The 21,284-nt window shown below is 45.7% G+C and overlaps 1 protein-coding gene across 1 annotated transcript in view; it reads left to right on the forward strand.

Annotated features, from left to right (window-relative positions):
• Window positions 1-5,444: 5,444 nt before the first annotated feature.
• The window catches only part of EVL (Enah/Vasp-like), a 166,474-nt gene continuing 150,634 nt past the window's right edge, over window positions 5,445-21,284 (forward strand). The window contains exon 1 of the mRNA XM_081292020.1: window positions 5,445-5,863. Coding sequence (XP_081148146.1) covers window positions 5,859-5,863 — 5 coding nt within the window. The 5' untranslated portion in view covers window positions 5,445-5,858. The remainder of the gene's footprint in view (window positions 5,864-21,284) is intronic.

Genomic DNA, 21,284 nt, shown 5'->3' on the forward strand with positions numbered 1-21,284 from the left:
CTCCATTCGAGGACTAAATTACAAACATCCTCTCTAAGAAACCAGAAAGTCATGAAGGCAGCAGAGTTACATAAAGGCCAGAGCCAGAGGCGGCTGGGGATCATCAGGCTTTGGGACTTGGTTTACTCTGTGACGGCTAGCTCTGGGTGTCCGCTAGACTGGCTAAGGGACGCCCAGATAGTTGGTGAAACAGGGTGTTTCCAGAAGAGATTAGCAACTGGACAGGTGGGCCTCCCCAGCAGGCCTCCCACCATGGGCCTCCCCAGCAGGCACAGTGTCGGAACAGGGTGACAGGGAGAGGAAGGGTGGATCTTCTCTCTGCCGAGCTGGGGCATGTCTTCTCCTGCCCTTGGACATGGAGGCTCCTGGTCCTCTGGCCTCTGGACTCAGGTTGGGCCTTCTGCCTTCAGCTCCCCTGGTTCCCAGGCCCCCGGGGTCTGCACTGGGATGTCACCAGCCGCTGCCGACAGGCTTCTCAGCCTCCACAGTCACATGTGCTAATCCCTTACGACAAGTTTCTTCCTATCTGTCTATATATATCACGCTTCTCTGAAGAGCCCTGGTTCATATAAGCAGCAAAACCTTCTCCAGAGAAAATTACAGGAAAATTCACTCATGATGTGACCAAGAATGTGAGCACTCTGGCCAAAGCAGTCAGAGGGGACAGATACCAGAAAGTCACCCCATGCTCAACTTCTCCCTGATCCTGGCCACCTCTAGCTGCCCCTGAATCCACCTCCGGAGGAAAGCTAGACCCAGTGGAAGGCAAGAGCCCACCCAAGGACACACAGGCCTCTCTCCCCGTGTCAGGTTGATTCTCACCTGCTGTCCCTCCAGGAGCTGGGTCTTCATGGTCATGCTGGACAACCTTCTCCACGGAGGTCCGGACGTGGCTGGTATTCCCTCAATGCTTTACCATCCAGGTGCCCCACCACCAGTTTAGTTTTAGGGATTCTGTCCAATTTAACATTTCTATTCGATTTTTAGTAAAAATCATTCATCTTGTGTAGCCACTCAAATTTATTGAAATGAAAACTGAAATAATATCCTTTTACATTATTTCACTATTGATCCCTGTGACTACTTTAAGCAAAAATTATCTAAAAGAGTATTTTCACACTTTAAAGTGAATTCGTATCACATTTTGTACCATCATTTAGGATTTCATTACACTCTAGTAAAATTTCTGAACTTCAAGGATAACAAGAAACTCTTTACAGCATGTAGGCAGGAAAATCATATTACTTATATGCAAAATATCCCCCTCACCCATCACAAAATGCCCAGCCTCATGATGTAGGTTGTATGGCAAAGGGGAATTAAGATTGCTAATCAGATGACCTATATTAATCTGTTCTCTGTTGCTGTAACAAAATACTTGAGGTTGGGTAATATTTAAAGAAAAGAGGATTATTTAGAAGTTTTGGAGGCTAAAAGTCCAAACAGCATGGCCTTGTGAGGGCATTATAGTTAGAGAGTATGCAAGAGGGAGAGCTCTCATGGTGAGTCAGGAAGCCAGAGGGCAGGGAGGGGTCAGGGTTGCTCCTTTATAACAACCTTCTCTCAAGGACTAACCAGGGTCCCAAAGGAACCACCGCGGCACCTTCTGAGGACAACCACCTCCACATCCTCCTTACAAACAGTGACACTAAGAAGTTGCCCTCTACAGGCGGGTACCTAAGGCTCCCTCCCACCCCAACCTGGCCATGCTTCCCCTCAATGGATGCCCCCTTTTGAGCCACCCCAGCAGGAAGTTGAAGTCATCCCCAGTATGACTGCAGGGTCCCCTTCAAGATGGTGGAACTGTATCTTCTGGAGAGTCTTTTGGAGCTGAGGAGCTCGGGAGAGATGGAGTCAAAAGCAGAACCACAGGCCACCCTCAAGGCGTGGAAGGGGAAATGGGCCAGAACTAACCTGCCTTTCCTGCCGCGGGGAACCAGGACACAGCAGGAACTCTAGTTTCTGGAGATGTCTGCACACACAAACGGGGCTTCCCCGGCCCTCCCAAGCTCTGCCTGGGCCGGGTGACACGTATGCAGGGTTTCTTCAGTTCCATGCTGGAACACACGCGGCGGATGTTGTTTCTGGCCTCGAGAAGTCCACACGCTGACGAGCTTCCAGCAAGACAACCCCGATGGGGACAGGTGTGTGGGAGCTCCGAAGCAGACAGAGAATGGAGCCTTGGGGCACAGGGAAGGAGGTGCTGAGTGCCGGGGCAGAGGGACTGATCTGCCTTTGGTTGGGCCGTGGGCTGGGCGTGAGAGGAGGAGCTCCCAGCCATTGAAGGAAAGGAAACAGGGCATCTAAGGAAACAAGTGTTGGTGACAACCGAATCAGGCAACAGGATCAGTGTCGAGAATAAAAAAGAGGTACAGCAACACAGGTGGTCCACGAGTCCCCTGACACATCTGTGCGGCCTAAGCGTGCTTTGCTTCAGACTCTGGTGCAAATTAGAAATTCACTGGTGCTAGTTAATAGGAACCAGACACGGTGTCACTGGCGAATGATCAACAGCACAGTTTCTTTTGATTATTTGTAGTTTTGATCTGGCAAATGCTAAGCAATGGGTACATGGGTGTCTTAGTCTGTTTTCTGCTCCTCTAACAAAATGCCTCAGATTGGGTAATTTATCAAGAAAAGGTATTTCTCATGGTTCCAGAGGCTGGGAAGTGCAAGAGCATGTGCTGGCATCCAGTGAGGGCCTGTTTGTGCCATGACATAATATGGGGAAGAACGCAGAGCAAGGAAGCCCAAGAGACAGAAAAGCCGGCCAAACTCATCCGTTTATCAGGATCCCACTCCCCAGAAAACTAACCCACTCCCAGATAACTACCCACTCTTCTGTTACCAGGCTAAATGCATTCAGGAGGGCAGAGTCCTTATGACCTAGTCACCTTCTTAAAGTCCCACCTCTTAACAAGTTACAAGCAGTTGAATTTTCACATGTGCTTTGGAGGGTACCCCGAGACCATAGCAGTGCGGCTGGCTCCTCAGCAGTGGTCCCAGGCTGGAAAATACACAGGGAGGTTGTCCAGGGACTGCAAGTCCACAAGCTACATGTTCATCTGAGTGACCTCTTGGGGCTTCAGTTTCACCCTCTGGACAAGGAGGTTAGATGGGACACCCTTGAAGGACTTTTAGCCCTACTAACTCTCTGTGACTCTGAGACTGATCTGAGCCTGGCAGATGGCAGGCACCATCTCGCCTGCCTCCCCACGTGGAAGAAATCTAGTCCACGTGGGAACCACGAGTAGCCAGCCTGGCCAGGTGTCTGGCACCCAGGCACATCAGACTCTACCCAGGAATCTTTTCCAAATCCAGGGCCTGGTGGCCTCCAGAAGTTAATCATTTGGAAACCACATGCTTCAAAAATGTTAACGTTTCATAAGTGTTTTCTTTTTATCAGAAGAACGGGAAACATGAATTCATCTTCTCTCGGGGAATAAAGACTTTATTCAGCAAATGTGGAACACGGGAAGTAGACTGGTTTTAAACAATGTATTGTTAAGGAAAAGGCGAAAGAGAAGCAAGAGCCCGGTACTGCAGAAGGGTGGGAAAACCATTCTCAGATGTCCTCTGACGTTGGTCCCTCAACTGATCCTCAGCAATACCTGCAAGATGGGTGTTAGGAGTCCTGCCTGCCAGAGGAGAAATGAAGGCTCAGAGGGTTTGAGCCACAGAATTACAGTGTGGAGCCCCTGCCTCTCCAAGCATCCTGGGGCAATGCTCAACATGGATTCATGGGGAAGCAAGGCATAGGATGGGCTGTGTGTGGCCCCATCGGCTCCCCCAGCCCTGTCCACAGTTCATGAAGCCCTTTTGTTGCACAAACATTTCAGGAAAAGACTTGTCTTGGAGCCAGACGCAACTAATTTCATGCATTTGCTGAGTGATGTTGGTCCACGCTTCCCTTTTCATGGGTCCCTCCCCTTTTCAGTAGTCTGCAGGGAAGGTTGACAGAGGATGTGTGACCCTCACTTTGGTGCCAGTGTTTCATGGCAAATCTGCCATTGACATTTCCCCACAAATGCTCTTCGAAGCCACAGATTCCAGGACAGCATGGAAAATGCATGATCTGGAGATCAGAGGGGGCCTCATGTTGAAAGAACATCAGTAAGACAAACTGGAAACAAAGAGGTCTGTACCCGGGGTCTTTACACAGGACTTTGAGATGCACCAACCAGAGGTAACCCTGCTCCTCCAGACCACGCCTGGGATGTCTCCAGATGACCCAATGCTTGTCTATTTTAACAACCTTTAGGGTGCTACAAGATTATTCTGTAACAAAGAGATCAATCCTGACCCTGGAAAGAGAGGAACAAATGAGGTCAGCAGGGCTACAACCTCAGGGTATGCTAACAGGACTGTAGAAGATCAAGGCCCCTTTCAAGTTTGATGACTCTGGGTTCAAACAAATATGGGAAGGGAAGTGGAGATGGGACAAACCATTGCTAAGGAAATACCATGACCTGTGCACAGGAGGAAGGAGCCTAACTGGAGCCTGTGAGATGATGTTCAATTCCAGCCAACTAGAATGGACTGGGCACTGGGACTTTGGGTCAGAAAAATACTGGTGTGAGAAGGGCTTCACCATTCCCTGTATCTTGAGCAAAATCCATAAGTCATACAGCTTCTTCTCTATCTGGACCAGGAATAAAACAGTGACCCTTCACTGTCCTAGTATATGCCACCCACTACCAGACACTATATATGCTCTTCTTGTGTAGAAAACACACATGCATATGCACACTCACATATGTACATAGCCATGTTCAAAAAGCACAGCCAGCTGTGTCTACTTACTTGAAGGTGGTGAGTGAGACCCAAAAGGGTTTGAGGTTTTGAGCCAGTAATGAAGAAGGATCACTACCCTTTAGGAAGGATGGGGATTTAAAACCCAGAGAAAAACCTGGACGACCCAAGTGATGCTGTGTGTTGTGAAATGTGATTTTTTTCACAGGTTGTGGTTTTGGGGTGCTAGGTGGGGACTCTTGTTGAGCGGGGTGAAGTCCTTCAGATGTTCATATGTCCCAAAGGTGAATCGGCCAGGTCCTGCCTGGGATCCATTTTACGAGTGAGTCAAATGTTGGTGACCTTGGCGCCCCTGGGATCTGGGGTGCCCCGAGTGCTAGCAGGCGAGGTGCATGACAGGGCAGGAATAGTCCCACTCATGCACTGTACTCTGGGAATGCGCTCCACGTGCTGCTGGCGCCCCGCCCTCCATGGCCCCGCCCCGGCCCCGCCCCTCGCTACTCTTGGAAGCCCCGCCCTCCGCGGCCCCGTCCACTGGCTTTGCGGCCACGCCCCTGGCGGCCCGAGGCTCCGCCCTCTCAGAGGCGCGGACGGTGGAACCCCGCGCCTTTTGTGTGGAGCTCCGGTGCTGCGCGCGCTCATCCACCTCAGCGGACGCACGCGTGCGCACCCCCCTCAGCGGGCGGAGGGCGTACATTCCCGCGCGCGCCCCCCGTCTGGGCTCGAGGCTGACTCGCTCGCGCGCTCCCCGGGGGCCGCCGCCCCGAGTTGCGATCGAGCACGCGCGCTCCCGCCGGTCGGACCCCGCTGCTCGCCCCCTCCCCACCCCGGCGGCGGCGGCACGCGCACGCGCACGCGCCGGCCGGGCACGCGCGCCCGCCAAGATGGCAGGGGCCGGGGCCCAGCTGTCAGTCGCCGCCGCCGCCGCAGCCCTTCTCCGCAGCTAGCGGACCGGACGCCCGCCCGAGAAGATGCGCCCCCGCCGCCCGCCGCAGCCCAGCCACTCGCGGAGCCGCCGCGCCCGGGGCCGGCTCCCCTGCTAGCCCCGCGCCCCGCGCCCGTCGCCGCGCCGGGTCGCCCGGCCCGGCGCCCGCCCGGCAGCGACAATGAGGTGAGTCGGCGCCCGGGTCCCCAGGCGGGCGCGGCGGGCCGGGAGGACCGGGGCGGCGGGGCGGCCTGCGTCCCGGACGAGCTCCTGCCTCCGCGTGCCGGCCCCTCGGCCGCGCCTCCCCGGCTCCTTGCTCCCCGCACGCCCCGCGGCGCAGCGGCCCCTGCGCAGGTCGCCCCCGCCGGCGCCGGAGGGTGTCCGGCCCCGAGGTGCCCCCGCCGGCGTCCGGCGCTGCGCCCTCGCCCCTCCGAGGCCAGCGCCTCCCTGCTCTGTGGGGGGATCCCATCTTGTCTTTTCTGTGCAGTTTTAGCGTCTCAACGTAGATTGCATAAAAGCTGTGGTGCCTGTACTTCCATCTTGGCTGTTCTGTGAACTTTATATAAATGAAGTGATACAATGTGGATTCTTTTGTGTCTGGCTGATTTCATTCACGGGTTTTTTGAGATTCATCCGTTCTGTGTAGCCGTGTTTGTCCCTCTTCTTCTCCACAGTATTCCAGGGTATGAACGTACCGCAATTCATCCGCCTGTTAGTAGACATTCTGTTTGTTGCTAGCTTTTGGCTATTAGTAATGCTGTCACGAACACGCCTGTGTGCCTCCTGCTGCATTCGTTTCTGTCGAGTAGAATCTTTAGGTCAAGAGAGGCACCTATCTTCAGCCTTAATGGATAACATCAAGTTTCCAAAGCAATTAGACCAGTTTATACTCCCACCAGCAAGGACTGGAGAGTTCTTCTTGCTCCTTATCTTTGTCAACACTTGATATTGTCAGCCTTAATTTTAGCCATTCTGCTGACTGTGAAGTGGTCTGTGGTGCTTTTCATAGCAGCTTCCTGATGACCAATCAGACTGATCATCTTTTCATGTTTTTTGGTATCTTAGGTAAGCACGTACTTGCCCAGTTTCCTTTGGGATGTATAGTCTTTTTCTTCCTAATTTGTAGGGTTTCTATTCCAAAATCAACAAGACATTTCCTATAACATCTTCTAGAAACCTTACTGTTTGGCCTTTCACATTATGATGTGTCGTCCACCTGGAATTGATTTTTGTGTAACATATGCAAAGGTTAATTTCATTTTTACTCCCGTTTATTCAGCACGGTTTATTAAAAAAACATCATCTTTTTTCCCATCATTCTGGGTGTCACCTTTGTCATCTTCAGTCTTCCCTTTGAGGACTTTTTATTTCTGTCTGAAGAATATTGTTATGGTTTGGATGTGAGGTGTCCCCCCAAACTCATGTGTGAAACAATGCAAGGAGGAGAAATGGTTGGGTTGTGAGTCTTCACCCAGTCAGTGATTTACCCCTGATAGGCGTTAACTGAGTGGTAGCTGAAGTGGTGGGCGTGGCTGGAGGAGCTGGGCATGGGGTCCTGTGTTTTGGCTTTGGGTATATTTGTATCTGGTGAGTGCAGTCTCTCTCTGTTTCCTGACCATCGTGTGAGCTGCTTCCCTCAGCCACACTCTTCCACCAAGCTGTTCTGCCTCACCTGGAGCCCCGAGGAGTGGAGCCAGTTTCTGTGACTAAGACCTCCGAAACTGTGAACTCTCAAACCCTTCCTCCTTTACAGTTGTTCTCTTTTAGTCGCAGTAGCAAAAAAGCTGACTAAAACAAATATTATTTACTATGCTGTTTATTGCTGGTGACAAATTCTTAGGGTTTGAAAATATCTTAGCCTTTTTTCTTTTTTGTAAATACTGTTATTGAGATAAAATTCATGTACCATAAATGTATCCATTTTAAGTCTGCAGTTCATTGGTTTTTAGCGTATTCACAGACCTATCTAAGGAGATTACCACAGTCTAATTTTAGAACATTTTCCTTCATTTTGCAGAGTCATTTCATTAGTTACAGAATTCATGGTTGGCTGTTGTAGCTTTTTAAAACCATTTCCTTATCTCTGACATGGAATGATGGACTGTTTCTGTCGAGAAGTCTTTTGTCAGTCTGATGTTCCTCTGAAAGTAGTTCTCTTTTTCTCTAGATGTTTTTAAAATGTTCTCCTTGTCTTTGTGTTTCAAATTTTTTCCTATGCTATCTCATCTATGGGTGTTTTTGAATTTATAAATTAGGTCTGCTTGAATCTGTGGCTTCATGTCTTTCATTAGTTTCGGAAGTCATCAGCCATTAGTACTATGTTTTCTTCTTCCCCATTTTATCTTTTCTTCTGGAGCTAAAATTATATGTGTTAGACTATTTCATATATCTTCTTTGTCTCTTAATCATTCTGTATTTTCTGTGTTTGTCTCTTGTTCTTCATTCTGAATATTTCCTCACTTCCCTTCTGCTATATATAATCTATTATTAGACCTATCCATTGAATTTTTAATTTCAGTTATTATGAATTTTTAATTTCAGTTATTTTGTATTTTCATTTTAAGATTTCCATTTGTTTTATTTTTATAGTTCCTAGTGTTCTGCCCAGATTATCTTGTCTTTTGTCACTTTGAGCATAATATGCAGAATCATCTTAACTCTATGGTGATTATGGCAGTTTCTGTGAGTCATTTCCAGGGTCTGTTTCTATTGATTTTCATCCACACTGTCTTATGTGCATAGTGTTTATTCTTAAATTAGTGCTGGCTCTTGTATTTGCAAAATTATTTGTAGAAATAATTTGAAGCATAAAATGTTCTTCTCTCCCAGAGGTCATTCACACTTGCTTTTGTCAGGCATCTGAGGGCATTTATGATGTGCCTACTTCAGTGCAGCTTCAGGGTCTGGGATGATCCCCAGATGAGCTTCATTCCCTGTGAGGACAAATGTGTTCTGTTCACTTTCCCCCCTAGCTTCCCCTCTTCATGAGCTGCACCAAAGGGTAGCCTTCCCTTCAGAATTCACCGATACCTGGATGGTACCCTCTGGCCCCATCTGCGTCCCCCCAGGCCTCCCAACAGGTATTTGTCATCTTTTGACCCCAGTTGTTCCCAGTTCACTTCAGCTAGAGGATTTTTCTGATTTACTTAGTCCACAGTTGCTGAACATAAAAGTCCCCGATTTTTTCACTTTGGGGGGCAGTGTGACTCCACATTCAGAGATTTATGCTGCTAGGTTGTGGAAGCTGTGGAGAAAAACAAGACCTACTTTCTTGTGGGAGGTCTTCTAAGTAGATGTGGAGAGGCACCCAGCATATTCCTGTAAATCTTCCTAACTACATTGTCTTTGTCAGCTTGTGAAATGCTCTTGGAATCAGAATGGTTTTAAGAATAAATCTTTGGCTTCTCTTGATATATAATTAAATGGAAAAAAGAGCAGCTTGGCTCAGGTAACTGTAAAGCCAAGGATTTGTGTCTGGGGGTGGACAGGTGCTCTCTTCTTTACATGCTCATTTTTCCTGTTTTGATTTTCTTGTTTATTTGATAAGAATCACCCTTTATCTGGTCCTCTTGAATAGAACAGTTGATATTCTTGGCTAACAATAGCATACTAGTGTTCCCAGATCTCTTCTTTTTTGATCAGATAAAAAGCATGCATGTAGAAATGAAAGTTCTTAAATGATTTTTCCAGAATGAGTCATCTAGTTAATCATTTTCCTTATTTTTTTAAGTCATTCATCTTTTACACAGGTATTCAAAAACACTAAGTTGGTTCTTTGTTGAGACTGCTAATAGACAAACATCCGTCCATGTATATTTACTTATACCTTAAGTACTTGGCTCTTGCAAATGGCAGAGTCCAGGAGATTTGTTATCTGTGATATCAGCCGATTTGATCTAGTCTAAAAGTGTAATCAACACAGCGGAGACAGGGCAGGAACACCCACCAGTAGTAGCAACTTGAGCCCGGAATTTTGAGGCCATCCTGGGTAACACAGTGAGACCCTGTCTCAAAACAAAACAAAACAGAAAACCACTTCATCTGAAAAGATTTGTGAGGCTTCAGAAGGTGTGAGGATTTCTCCCAAACACCAGCTGAGTGTTCTCTATGCTGTCCACATCAGAGCCCATAGGTTCAGGGCTCAGTCCCCAAGACTGCCTTTTACAAACAGTCCCCATACCTCTAAGATTTACAGGAAGGCACCTGCTCAGAAGATCTCCCACCCATACGCAACACGGCATATTCCTGCTCTGTACGTTGGTCACTTATCTGTTGGGAACATTTTCTCAATGTGCCTTTTATCTTTTAAAGATTTAGTATGTAGAAGATTAAAAGTTTCATGCCATCAAGTTGTTTTCTTTGTGGGTTTTTCATCACTTCTTAAATTGAGGATGACATTCTTCTAGATGTTTGCTCATTAAATTTTTAGAATGTTTTATATATAAATTTTTAAAAAATCATTCTTCACATTGCCTGGGATATGAGGTGAAAACTGAAACTACATTTTTCTTCAGAACTGCTGGTCATATTATTGATTACCTCAGTATTATATGGCAGACACAATAGCAGTGCTTTCTAGGTTGGCTGGCCGTGTAGAACACCTGCCCGAATCCGAAGGTGCATGATCCCAGCTGGTGATAACTGGATAAGTGAGGATCCCTTTGATCCTCAGAAAGCTCACTTGTCCCCCACCAGGGCCAGCCACATTTGAGGCATGGCCAGTGGCTATTGGCAGGTCTGGTTCTGTGCCAGGAACTCGCTCATCTGGGCCAAGGGCACTTTATCAGCCTTGAAGGTGCTCAGAAGGCAGTGTGATTGCAGAGTGTGTGTGTGTGTGTGTGTGTGTGTGTGTGTGTGTGTGTGTGTGTGTCTTTGTGCTCTTCTTTTTGCCTACTTGTAGGTCAGTGGCATTTATATTACTTTGTGGACAATGATTTTAATCTGAGCAACATCATTTCTTTATAAAAGTCATGCCACTGGGACTGTGACTTGATGGTAGAGCACTTGCCTAGCATGTGCAAACCCCTGCGTTCCATCCCTAGCACTGGGAGAAAAAGTCAGAGCCTTAAAGAATAATGGTACTTTGAATTTTGTTGGTGGTTTTGTTTGGATTTCATTTATAAATTTGTTTTGCTTAAGGCATTTAAACTTAATTTTATAATTATTACAGATAAGCTGCATGAGTACAAATTAAATCACTTATTTCATTAAGGATTTTTTTCCCCTTAAAGGGAATCTATACACTCTCCAAGTTGAAGAAACCTTGCAGCCAACTCTAGTGTGATGAAGACTTAGTTGTTAGCCATGTGGAAAGTGCTGTGAAGAGTGATGGTGACCCAGCAGAGTGCTTCCAGCTGAACACGGGGTGCCGGGGTGCCCTTCTCAAACACCTGGCAGTTTTCCTCCTCATAGCCTAAGAGGAGAAAGTCTCCATGGGAGTAATTTTCTGGTGGTAATTTTGTCTTACCTTTTTAAAAGCAAGCAACCCCCCACCCGAAAATGTAATGTACGTTGTGTGGAGACTTTGAAATAAGAAAGGCATAAAGAAGACAATAAGGGGCTGGGGCTGGGTCTCAGTGGTGGAGTGCTTGCCCAGCATGTATGAGGCATTGAGATCGATCTTCAGCAGCACATAAAAATAAATAAATAAAATAAAGGTATTATGTCCATCTAAAACTAAAACAAATATTTTTTTTTTTAAAAAAGAAGACAATAAAAACCAGCTCTGACTCTGCTGTTTACAGAGAACCACATCAAACGTGGGGTAACTAGTTTACCTTTTTCATGTGTAAGCATAACAGTTTTACAAAATTGATAGTCTGTTGTATTATTTGTGTCAGTCACTTTGCATTCAACCTACATGCATTTCCCCTTTTAAAATACTCTTAGGGAGCATTTTAAATAACTGTCACCTATCAGATGGAATTTATTTACCAGTATCCCAGTTTTAAGGCAGGATGCTTTTAGTGTTTCATGATTGTAAGTATCACTGTGGTAAGCATCGGTGTGCAGCTCTGATTATTTCTTAAGAAAAATTAGCAAATTATATTACTGGAACAAAGGATGTAAACCTTCTGAAGACTGTACATATAACCAGAATATTAATTTTAAAGAAAGAGAAAGAGACAAAGTTAATGAAAGGAAGTTTAATCCTGGAGGTTTAACTTGGAGGTTCTCCCGCAAAAAAAAAAAAAAAAAAAAAGGAAAGGGGTCAGAAGGGAGAAGTAAGGAGCAGGAGGGGTGGGAAAGGACTCCATACTTAGGATGGAACGTGGTGTAGTTCCTCGTGTGTGCCAGTGGAGGGAGCCCTCTCCCTGCTCCTCGTCTGCTGTCATTGGTGAGGATGGACCATCTTTAGGACTGGGAGACATCTGCTCTGCTGTTTGCAGTTGATGTAGGCAGGCAAGTGAACTTTATTTTTTTTATTTTACATTTTGGAGTTTCCCCCCTGTATTCTAAGCAGCCTGGGTTTTAGAGTCAGACACCTGGATTCTTTAAGCTACTTGTCCCAGCTGACTGGTGATTTTGAAAAAACTACTTAACCATTGTGATCCTGCATTTTTCTGAAGTATAAATGAGGACAATCCCACTTCCTTTCCAAGATCTTGTAAGATGAAATGAGAATCTATGAGAAGTTCAATTAAGGTCACTTACCACACTGCCACCTCAATTTGTTCTGTCTGTAAGATAAACCTCAGAAAATCTAGGGAAATTCTGATTTCAAAGATTCTGCCCTTTTATCAGATCCCTGCATAACTTATCTCTGTAAGTGATAATTTTTGGTTTAGAAGCCACACTTGATATTGGTGCTTCAATTTCTAAAAAAGATTAGGGGGCTGGGAGTGTGGTTCAGTGGCAGAGTGTTTGCCTAGCGCATGTGAGGCTCTGAGTTCAGTCTTCAGCCCTGGAAAGGAAAGAAGGAAACGAGGGAGAGGGAACAGGAGAGGGAGGAAGGAAAGACCTTCGGGGACATTCTCTATAATAGTCACAAAATAGAACTATTCTATCTTTTTTCAAGAACCATTCTATCTTTGAAATAACGATAAAACAGGAGGCATGTTATTTTGGGTTAGAGAAGATAGTTGTACCAGAAAGCTTAGATAAAGAAATAGTTACTGCAGTTGAGTTCATTTAGCTGTGAAATTCATGGAAGCCGTGGCCAAAAGAGAAACACGAGCCAGCGTGTGCCTCTCATTATGGAGTAAGGGAGGGACATGCTTTCTTGCGACTATAAACACGGGTTTTCTGAGGATCTTGGAAGACAGTGGTCACGGTGTTCAGCCTCCTGCATGCCCTGGGCCTCTTCTTCAAGAGGTTCTGGCACCCTCAACTATTCTGGGTCCTGCCTTTATTCTGCAGCCGCTGGTGAGCTGTGTTCTTGCTTTCCTCTTCTTCCCTCACAGAATGGTCACAAGCAATGATCTGATGACCTGAATCACACAGCTGGTCGTCCGGCCGCTCCCTTTCCTTCTTCACCTTGCTGACTTCTAAGCCTTCAAATTTTAGTTTAAACATCTCTTCCTCAGGGAAGCAGTCCTTGGCCAGGGTTCCTCTAGGTTTTATTTACTGGTTTTAACAATATAATTTGGTCAGTGTTGTCCCCAGTCCTCTGGGTTTTCAGTCCCCATCCATCTAAAGGCTCAGATGCTGGCTGGAAAGCCACGCCCTCGGGGCTCTCATTCCCACCTGTGCCTAGACCCGCTGCTGCACTCTGAATATTGCCCCCCCCCCTTCCTCGTCATGGCAACATTGAAAGGGGGGCTACTTTTTTAAATTGGGCCTAAACAAGAGCATGTGCAGTGCTGGGCAGAGGCTGGCAGGAAGTAGGAGAGCCCCCACCTTCCACACACAGTTCCCTCATCACATCTTCTATTATACATCATTATGAATAGAAGTCCATAGTTTAGTCAAGTGTCCTTAGTTTTTACCTGATGTCCTTCTGTCACTGGGAGCACCAAACATCTGTGATTGTCTATCTCTTCAAGCTCCTCCTGACAGTTTCCCTGTTTTTGGCGACTGTTTGGGAGGAGCTGTGTTGTAATGTAGGATGTCCCTTTGTGGAACTTTGGTGTTTTCCCGTGATTAGACTGGGGTGCTAAGTTTGGGGGTGGAAGACCACAGGAGTCAAGTACCCTTGGCATCCATTGCCCTGAGGGTTCCTGCTGTCCACTTGATGAGACAGATCTCCGTCGCCTGTTTCTTCGCTGTTCAGCTCTTCTCCCCTTCACTGTACTCCCTCACACTGTACTCCACACTGTACTCCCCCAAGGACGTCACTATACCCAGCTCAGTGGGTAAGGAGCAGGCAGTTAGATCATCCCTGTGAATGTGTGTGAAATGCTAATATCGGGTAGTTAATGTATATTGGAAAAAGTCACCACATCAAGTCCAGGTGCTTGTGTTAGTCCGCTGTTCATTGCTGTGACCGCATACCTAACGTACACATAGGAAACTAGGAAAGATTTATTTTGGCTCATGGTTTCAGAGGTTTCAGCCCATGAGGTTTCATGGTTTCGGCCAACTCCACTGCTCTGGGCCTGAAGCAAGGCAGAGCATCATGGCAAAAGGGCATGGCAGGGGGAAGCTGCTCACCTGTAGGATGCAGAGAGGACAGCGTGCAGTCAAGGAAGGGGCCAGGGACAAGATACACCTTTGAGGGAATGTCCCAAGTGACCTGCTTCCTCCAGCTAGGTCCCATCACCTCCCCAAAATGTCATTCAGGTATGAATCCCTCATGGATTAACCACTGATGAGGCCACAGCCTCATGATCCAGTTGTTTCCAAAGCCCCACTTCTGAGCCCTGCTGCGTGGAGGACAGGCCTTCTGTACATGTTCCTGTGGGGGACATTCTAATGCAAACCGTAACAGACTGTACCTGCGTCCCAGAAAGCTGTGCCTAGATCAAGGCTCATAGGAGAGGAATTTTGGGGGGAAGTGTTAACTACAAGAGGCACTGGATTCGATTCTCAGCACCACATATAAATAAATGAACAAAATAAAGGCCCATTTAAAAAAAATTAAGGAATCTCTTTTAAAAAAGAAGAAGAAGAAGCAGCAGGAATAAGGGACTGTGGTTGTGGCTCAGTGGCAGAGCACTTGCCTAGCACATATGAGGAACCAGGTTCAATCCTTGGCAACACAAAAAATAAATTAATTGAATGAAGGTATAAAAAATACAATAAAATTTGGAAGAAAAAGCAGGAATAAGGGAAAGGGAGAGGAGTGGAGACAAGAGGCCAGTTCTGTAAGCCTATAGGTCCTTACATTCAGGGAGAAAGGAAAAGCAAATGTACATTAATTCCTGTCCCCATGTCAAGGGTGACCCTCTGGGCGTTAGCTATACCAAGAAGGCTCCCATGGTGACTCACTGGAGTGGCAGCAGAGAACCCAGGAGTGGGTTTTTATATGTGCTTGCTTATTATTGTTAATAAAGGAAAAGTAAATTTATCTATGTATTTCTTTCATTCATTTCTTCTCAATCTTCAATTATAGCCAGAAAGTTTTCCACTCCTGAGTTGAAGTCAGCCATGTTTTTTTTAGTGCTTTTATTATTATGTTTTCCAACATTAAAATCTCTGATCTGTTTGGAATATGACATGGTTTGACAGATATATTGAATCTTCATGTTATTTTGGGTATTTCGATACCACTGGTTTAAAAAGTCCATTTTTCCCAGGGTTTCAAAATGGCTTTCTTTTTTTTTTTTTTTTTTTTTTTTAAAGAGAGAGTGATAGAGGGAGAGAGAGAGAGAGAATTTTTTTAATATTTTTAGTTCTCGGCGGACACAACATCTTTGTTGGTATGTGGTGCTGAGGATCGAACCCGGGCCGCACGCATGCCAGGCGAGCGCGCTACCGCTTGAGCCACATCCCCAGCCCAAAATGGCTTTCTTTTGTCATATATGATTGATTAAATCTGTTTCTGGATTTCCTATACTGTTGCATTGATCTGTATTTATTCATGTGCTAATGCCTCACTTAATTAAAGACACTTTCTGATTTGTTTTATTATTTGGTGGGGTTAGAATTCTTTCATTGCTCTAGCAAATTGATTTTAAAGAAAAAGATTAAATAAATCATAGCTCTCATGTTAAACAGACCTGACAAAAATCGTGAATGAACCAGAGTCCAGGAAATGGTGCTTTAACTCAGGGGAACAGGGTGGAATGGTATGTGATTCAGGCATCTGTGCCCCAGGGAAGAATTCTCATCTATGAAATGAAACATGCACCTTTCGAATGTGAATCTACAAGGAGGCTTGAGTGAGGCCAGACATCACTCCCAGGCAGTGTGGCTTTTCAGGATGAGATTGGTGACAGAGTCAAGGCCACCCCACCCTCAGTCCCTGTGTGTGCACAAACACAAGCATTAATGAAACCACAACTTACTTTGGAGATTTTTAACCTGTTAAAAAGTACGTATTAAGGAAGCCATGGAGAGACAGATTTGGAAATGGAAGAGCCCCAGATTGTTCAGCCCACGTGGGCATCAGAAACACTTGAAAAGCACCCCGCCTCCGGGCAGAAACCCTGTCTCAGGTGTTTACTTAACTTGGACTCCTGTACTGGTTTAAATCTTCAGATACTTAGATGTGCAGCCAGAGTGGAGAACTATTGACCTGTTCCTGAGGTCAGACCACAGCTGGTTTATTCAGCCCCAGAGTCCCAGTACCTATTGGTGTACCTGTAATGTAGTAGGTACTAATAAATACATATTGAATAATGCAAGCGCCCCCTTGGTTTTCAACTGCAGAGGTCAGCTGTATGGGGCTCACAAGCAAATAGGGTGATGGGGAGATGATGTATGGACTTCTTGCCTCTCAGTTCTGGTTCATTCCTCCTGTCCTTTACTCCTAATTTCTTCTGTAGTTGTAGGCAGAAGGGGACAGGAACACTTGCATCCTCAACTTATGTGTTGATATACACATAGGAAACTAGGAAAGATTTATTTTGGCTCATGGTTTCAGAGGTTTCAGCTCATGGTCGGGCTTTTCCAATTTTATGACCAGTACCCAAGCTCCTACTCAGTACTGAGTACATCTGGAAATGAGTACTCAGTACTGAGTACATCTTAGATGTTTAGAGAAATGATTGGACTGTGTTCAATTTCAGCCTGTGTTCTGTGTCAGCCCACCTCTATGTGAGGGATGGAGTGGAACAGGACAGAAGGAAACAAAAGAACAGGAAGCTAAAATTTATATGTTACCTGCTCTTTTCCTGGTTCTGAGCCTAGGAGATCACATATTTAAAAAAAAAAAATATATATATATATATATATATATATATATTTTAGTTGTTGATAGACCTTTTATTTATTTACATGTGGTGCTGAGAATTGAACCCAGTACCTCACTCATTCCAGGCAAGTGTGCTGAGCCCCAGCCCCAGCCCCAGCCCCAAGTTCACACATTTTATATGTCTTTTCCTTTTTAACGTACAGCGCCCCCTCCCGGTTCCAGCAGTAAAGTGTGATACATTCTAGAATACTTGATGACATTTACATTAATGCTTTATTTTAAATAGGATTTTTATGGATTTCTGTGGTCGACAGTGACAGTGATTCTGAATCTCTATTTCCGCGAACCCCTATTGCTTCATAGCCTTGTTTTGGGGTAGTTCCCTGGAAAAACTGCCAAAGTGTGGACCAGATAGGAAAAGCTTGGGTGAGATTAGGAATGATTTATGTAAGAATGTGCCCTCTAGTTGGTTTTAAACAAGATCATGCTAAGCTGTGTGGTTTGGGGATCTTCTTCTGGCAGTGGTTTATCAGGTGTTGGAACCAGTTCTACTAACAGCAAGAAATGGTGAAAATTTAGAAAATAAAATCAGCTTGTGTAGGACCAAGTGGAGAGGATGGGAGTGCTACAGGTCAAGGAGGCACTTGGCACCATTTTCCCCTTGAAGCAGTTTTGTCATTGCTGAAATTGTCCCTGAGAGGAGGGTTAGAGCTCTAGGCAGATTCACAGGACTGGGCACTCAGCCTGCCAGGAGGAGGGGCCTAATACGTGCCCCCAGGTTTCTCCTAAGGGCTCCACTCAGAGATAAGGCTGAACCAGAAGTAGACTCCCTTGCAGGGACTCGGTGCTGCCTTGAATCATCTAAATTTCGGGCTACATTAAGGTGAACCATGGTTGTTGGGGTTCCTAACTCTCAAAAGCAGAAGTCAACCCTCAAGTTATTTACGGTGTTCATATACTGTGATTGGTACCTAATAAAAACTATCAGATACGTGAGAAAAAGCAGGAGAAAAAATGGACAATAGGAGCAGACATCACGAAGCCCCAGACTTGGACTTTGGAAGAGTGACGAGTTGTGTGTCCAGGGAGATGAATTGATTACTCCCTCAGCTTAGGCCTCAGGGGAGAGTATGTGGCTTGTCTCTGTGGCCTTGTGAGCAGATTGCCTGCCTCTAAGGTTGCCTGCCTCTCGCAGTGTGTTTCCAGGGTGAAGTGCTGAGAGCCATAGCATTTTTGCCAGAACGGAATGGTTGAGATGCCAGCAAGCCATTGAGATGATAATGGTTATGTTAAGCTGTGTATTCAATTGTATATTAGACCCCTGCTGTCCGCCTCAGGCACCAGCTACTTTGGAGTTCTCCCACTACTTTTGGGGATTCCTGGGGAGTTTGCATTGGTTGGGGAAGTGCCGGAGGAGTGATTTTCCGGTTGGTGTGTGGTGTGTCCCAGGAGAAGGCCCTGTGCCTGGTGTTCACGGGAGTTCGGAAATAAAGTTTGTTCCTGCTTGAGTGGCTCGTGATTTGTGCCCAGCCAGACTGCAGCATTTGGTGGCCCGTGCGGGGAATGCCTGAAGCTCGGAGGGAGAACAGCAGCCGATTTGGATTCCAGAGAGACTAACCAAAGTGATTTCTACAGACCAAAAAGAAGATGATTTGACTCAAATCCATAACAGCTGATATCCTTACATCTGCAACAGTGGTTCTCCCACACCTGGAGGCTAATGAATAATGAACACCATCAAAGCCTATTTCAAATGTAAAAAAACCTTGGGGCTTGCTTGTGGGAAATACCTTCAGACCCATATGCAAGTTACAGGAAAAAGGATGGGATATCCAAATAAGAGTCAAACCCAGGTGGTAACCAGGATGCTTTTTTCAGTATCTATTTTATTATTGCCTTTTCCCACATCATGAAGTTCTATTTTATTTTATGAGCTCATAAAGACCTAGGTTAATGTTTTTCTGATTAGTTTTATTTTTTGACTGTGGAGTTTTTAAACATTGCAATGGATATTTCACCTGTGTAAAGCTACAAGGCCTTTACTATTGTCTTACTATTGTATGTTATGTGTGCACACTTGTGCTTTGTGTCGTATGTCTGTATGTGCATATGTCCATATATCATATATGAGGAGCGCTCATGAAAAAATGGATCCAAATATTTTTATTATTCACGTGATTTAAATGGTTTAATTTAAATTGGATAAACAGCTGTTGAGAATTGTTTTAATATGTGAACAAATAAGGAGGTTAATAGATCTGTTTGTTTACTTTCACCTTTCCTTTTCATTATATCTAATTCTAGGAGGTTAACAGATCTGTTTGTTTACTTTCACCTTTCCTTTTCATTATATCTAATTCTATTCAGGATACTAAATTGTTTAGAAAATTGCTTTCTTTTAGTACCTGCTGGAATGTTACATAATTTTTTTTTTTAGCCATCATTGCCAGAATTCCTATCTTCATCCCAGTGCCGGTAAAGACAAAGATAAAACCAAACTAGAGCTTCTGCGATAGCTATCACAACAAACTGTATAAACTGATGCATCAATGAGTAATGTAACTCAATAAGTGATGCTCAGTCAAGGAGTCGATTTACTTTGGGAGGAAATGAACATATTAATAGACTCCTCTGCTTTGAACTGCTTGCAGAACTTGCCTGGACTATGTATCACTTGTATGTATTGTGAACTATCTGTTGGTGCAGCGAATTGTGGTAGTGCTGGCGTATCTTTGCAGATGGTGTCATCGGTGGTACAATTTTTCCAAAAAGAGCCATCATTTGGCTTGGTGTGGTGGCATTTTGCATCCTCCTCCCTTCTGCTAGTGATGGTCTAAAATTTGGGGGCCAACAGAGGTGAGGCAAAGAACCTCACCCCCCCACTGGTGCAAAGGCCTATCCACAAGTATGGCTATATGCTGGACCGGTAGTCAGTGACGGGTATGATCCAATTGCAATGGTACCAACCTAAGACAGGAGGCTGACGCCTTGAGGTCAGCTCATCTGATGACGGGTAAGGACCATATGTAGAATTGGACAACCTAAGACAGGCACGGTCCCTTAACCACATGCTTGGTGTTTAATTAAACAGAAGGGGGGAGATGCTGAGAGCCATAGCCGAGTCTGAATGAGGCATGGCATTTTTGCCAGAAGGGAGTGGTTGAGAGGTGATTCCAGCAAGCCATTGAGATGATGATGGTTATGTTAAGCTGTGTATTCAATTGTATATCAGACCCTTGCTGTCCGCCTCAGGCGCCAGCTACTTTGGAGTTCTCACACTACTTTGGAGTTCTCGAGGGGATTCCTGGGGAGTTCGCATTGGTTGGGGAAGTGCCGGAGGAGGGATTTTCCGGTTGGTGTGTGGTGTGTCCCCGGAGAAGGCCTCGTGCTTGGCGTTTGCGGGAGTTTGGAAATAAAGTTTGTTCCTGCTTGAGTGGCTCGTGATTTGTGCCCAGCCAGACTGCGGCAGTGAAGTGTTGTTACCGCTGTTGACCCGTGACGAGTCCTTGCTTCCCCGATGTTGAAGAATAACACCAAAGAAGCACACCGAGGCAAGGTCAGAGGAGAAATTAGAAGTTTATTAAAGGACAGCAGAAAAGACTTCTCCCAGAGGAAGAAGGGGACCCAAGAGGTGGAATCCAGTTGGCGGACAAATGTGTTCCCCTTTTTATAGGTTTGGTGATGGAATGTAGGTTGGAGGGCCCGAGGGGTGGGACACAGGTGGACCAAAAGGGCAGGGAGGACTTTTGGGATGGGCTTATCACTCCTCTGGGATGGGCTATCTCCAAATCTGTTGGGGGCTGTTCATTAATACTTCTTTGAGGTGGACTTTGGCCTAGGGCCTTTTTGGGACTTCGTCAACATTCCATGAATTGTCCTGTGTTTTCCCTGAGTCTTTCCCAGCATGGCCTCCATTTTAGATTTCACTCGGTATTAGACCCGATTTACCTAACTACACTGACTACCTAACTTTAAATCTGGCTTCATTTCCCCCTCTAATTTGGGGAACTCCTTACTGCTGTAAGGATGGGGGCGAAGACCGTTCTGGCTTCTTCAGGCTGACAAAAGGGGCGATGTTGGGGCAAGCAGTTTGGAGTCCCCTTTTAAAAATCGGGTCTATCGAGTGGTCCATGATAGAAGTCCAATTGAGAAGTAATAGGCTGGAGGGCCATCTGAGTGATGGGTGGTCTATAAGAGAAACAAGAATTCATTAATATTGGAACCATATTGATGTAGCAATAAATACCACAGCACAGGAATATGCCAACAAGTATGATACCAAAGACAGAGACTAACAATGTTTTCCACCAGGAAGTACCGGAGAACCAGGAGCTAAGATATTGTTCCCATGACAAAGTTGGTGAGGACATG

The sequence above is a fragment of the Spermophilus citellus genome (genome assembly GCF_964194105.1).
Source record: "Spermophilus citellus genome assembly, chromosome: 4".
NCBI lineage: Eukaryota > Metazoa > Chordata > Mammalia > Rodentia > Sciuridae > Spermophilus > Spermophilus citellus.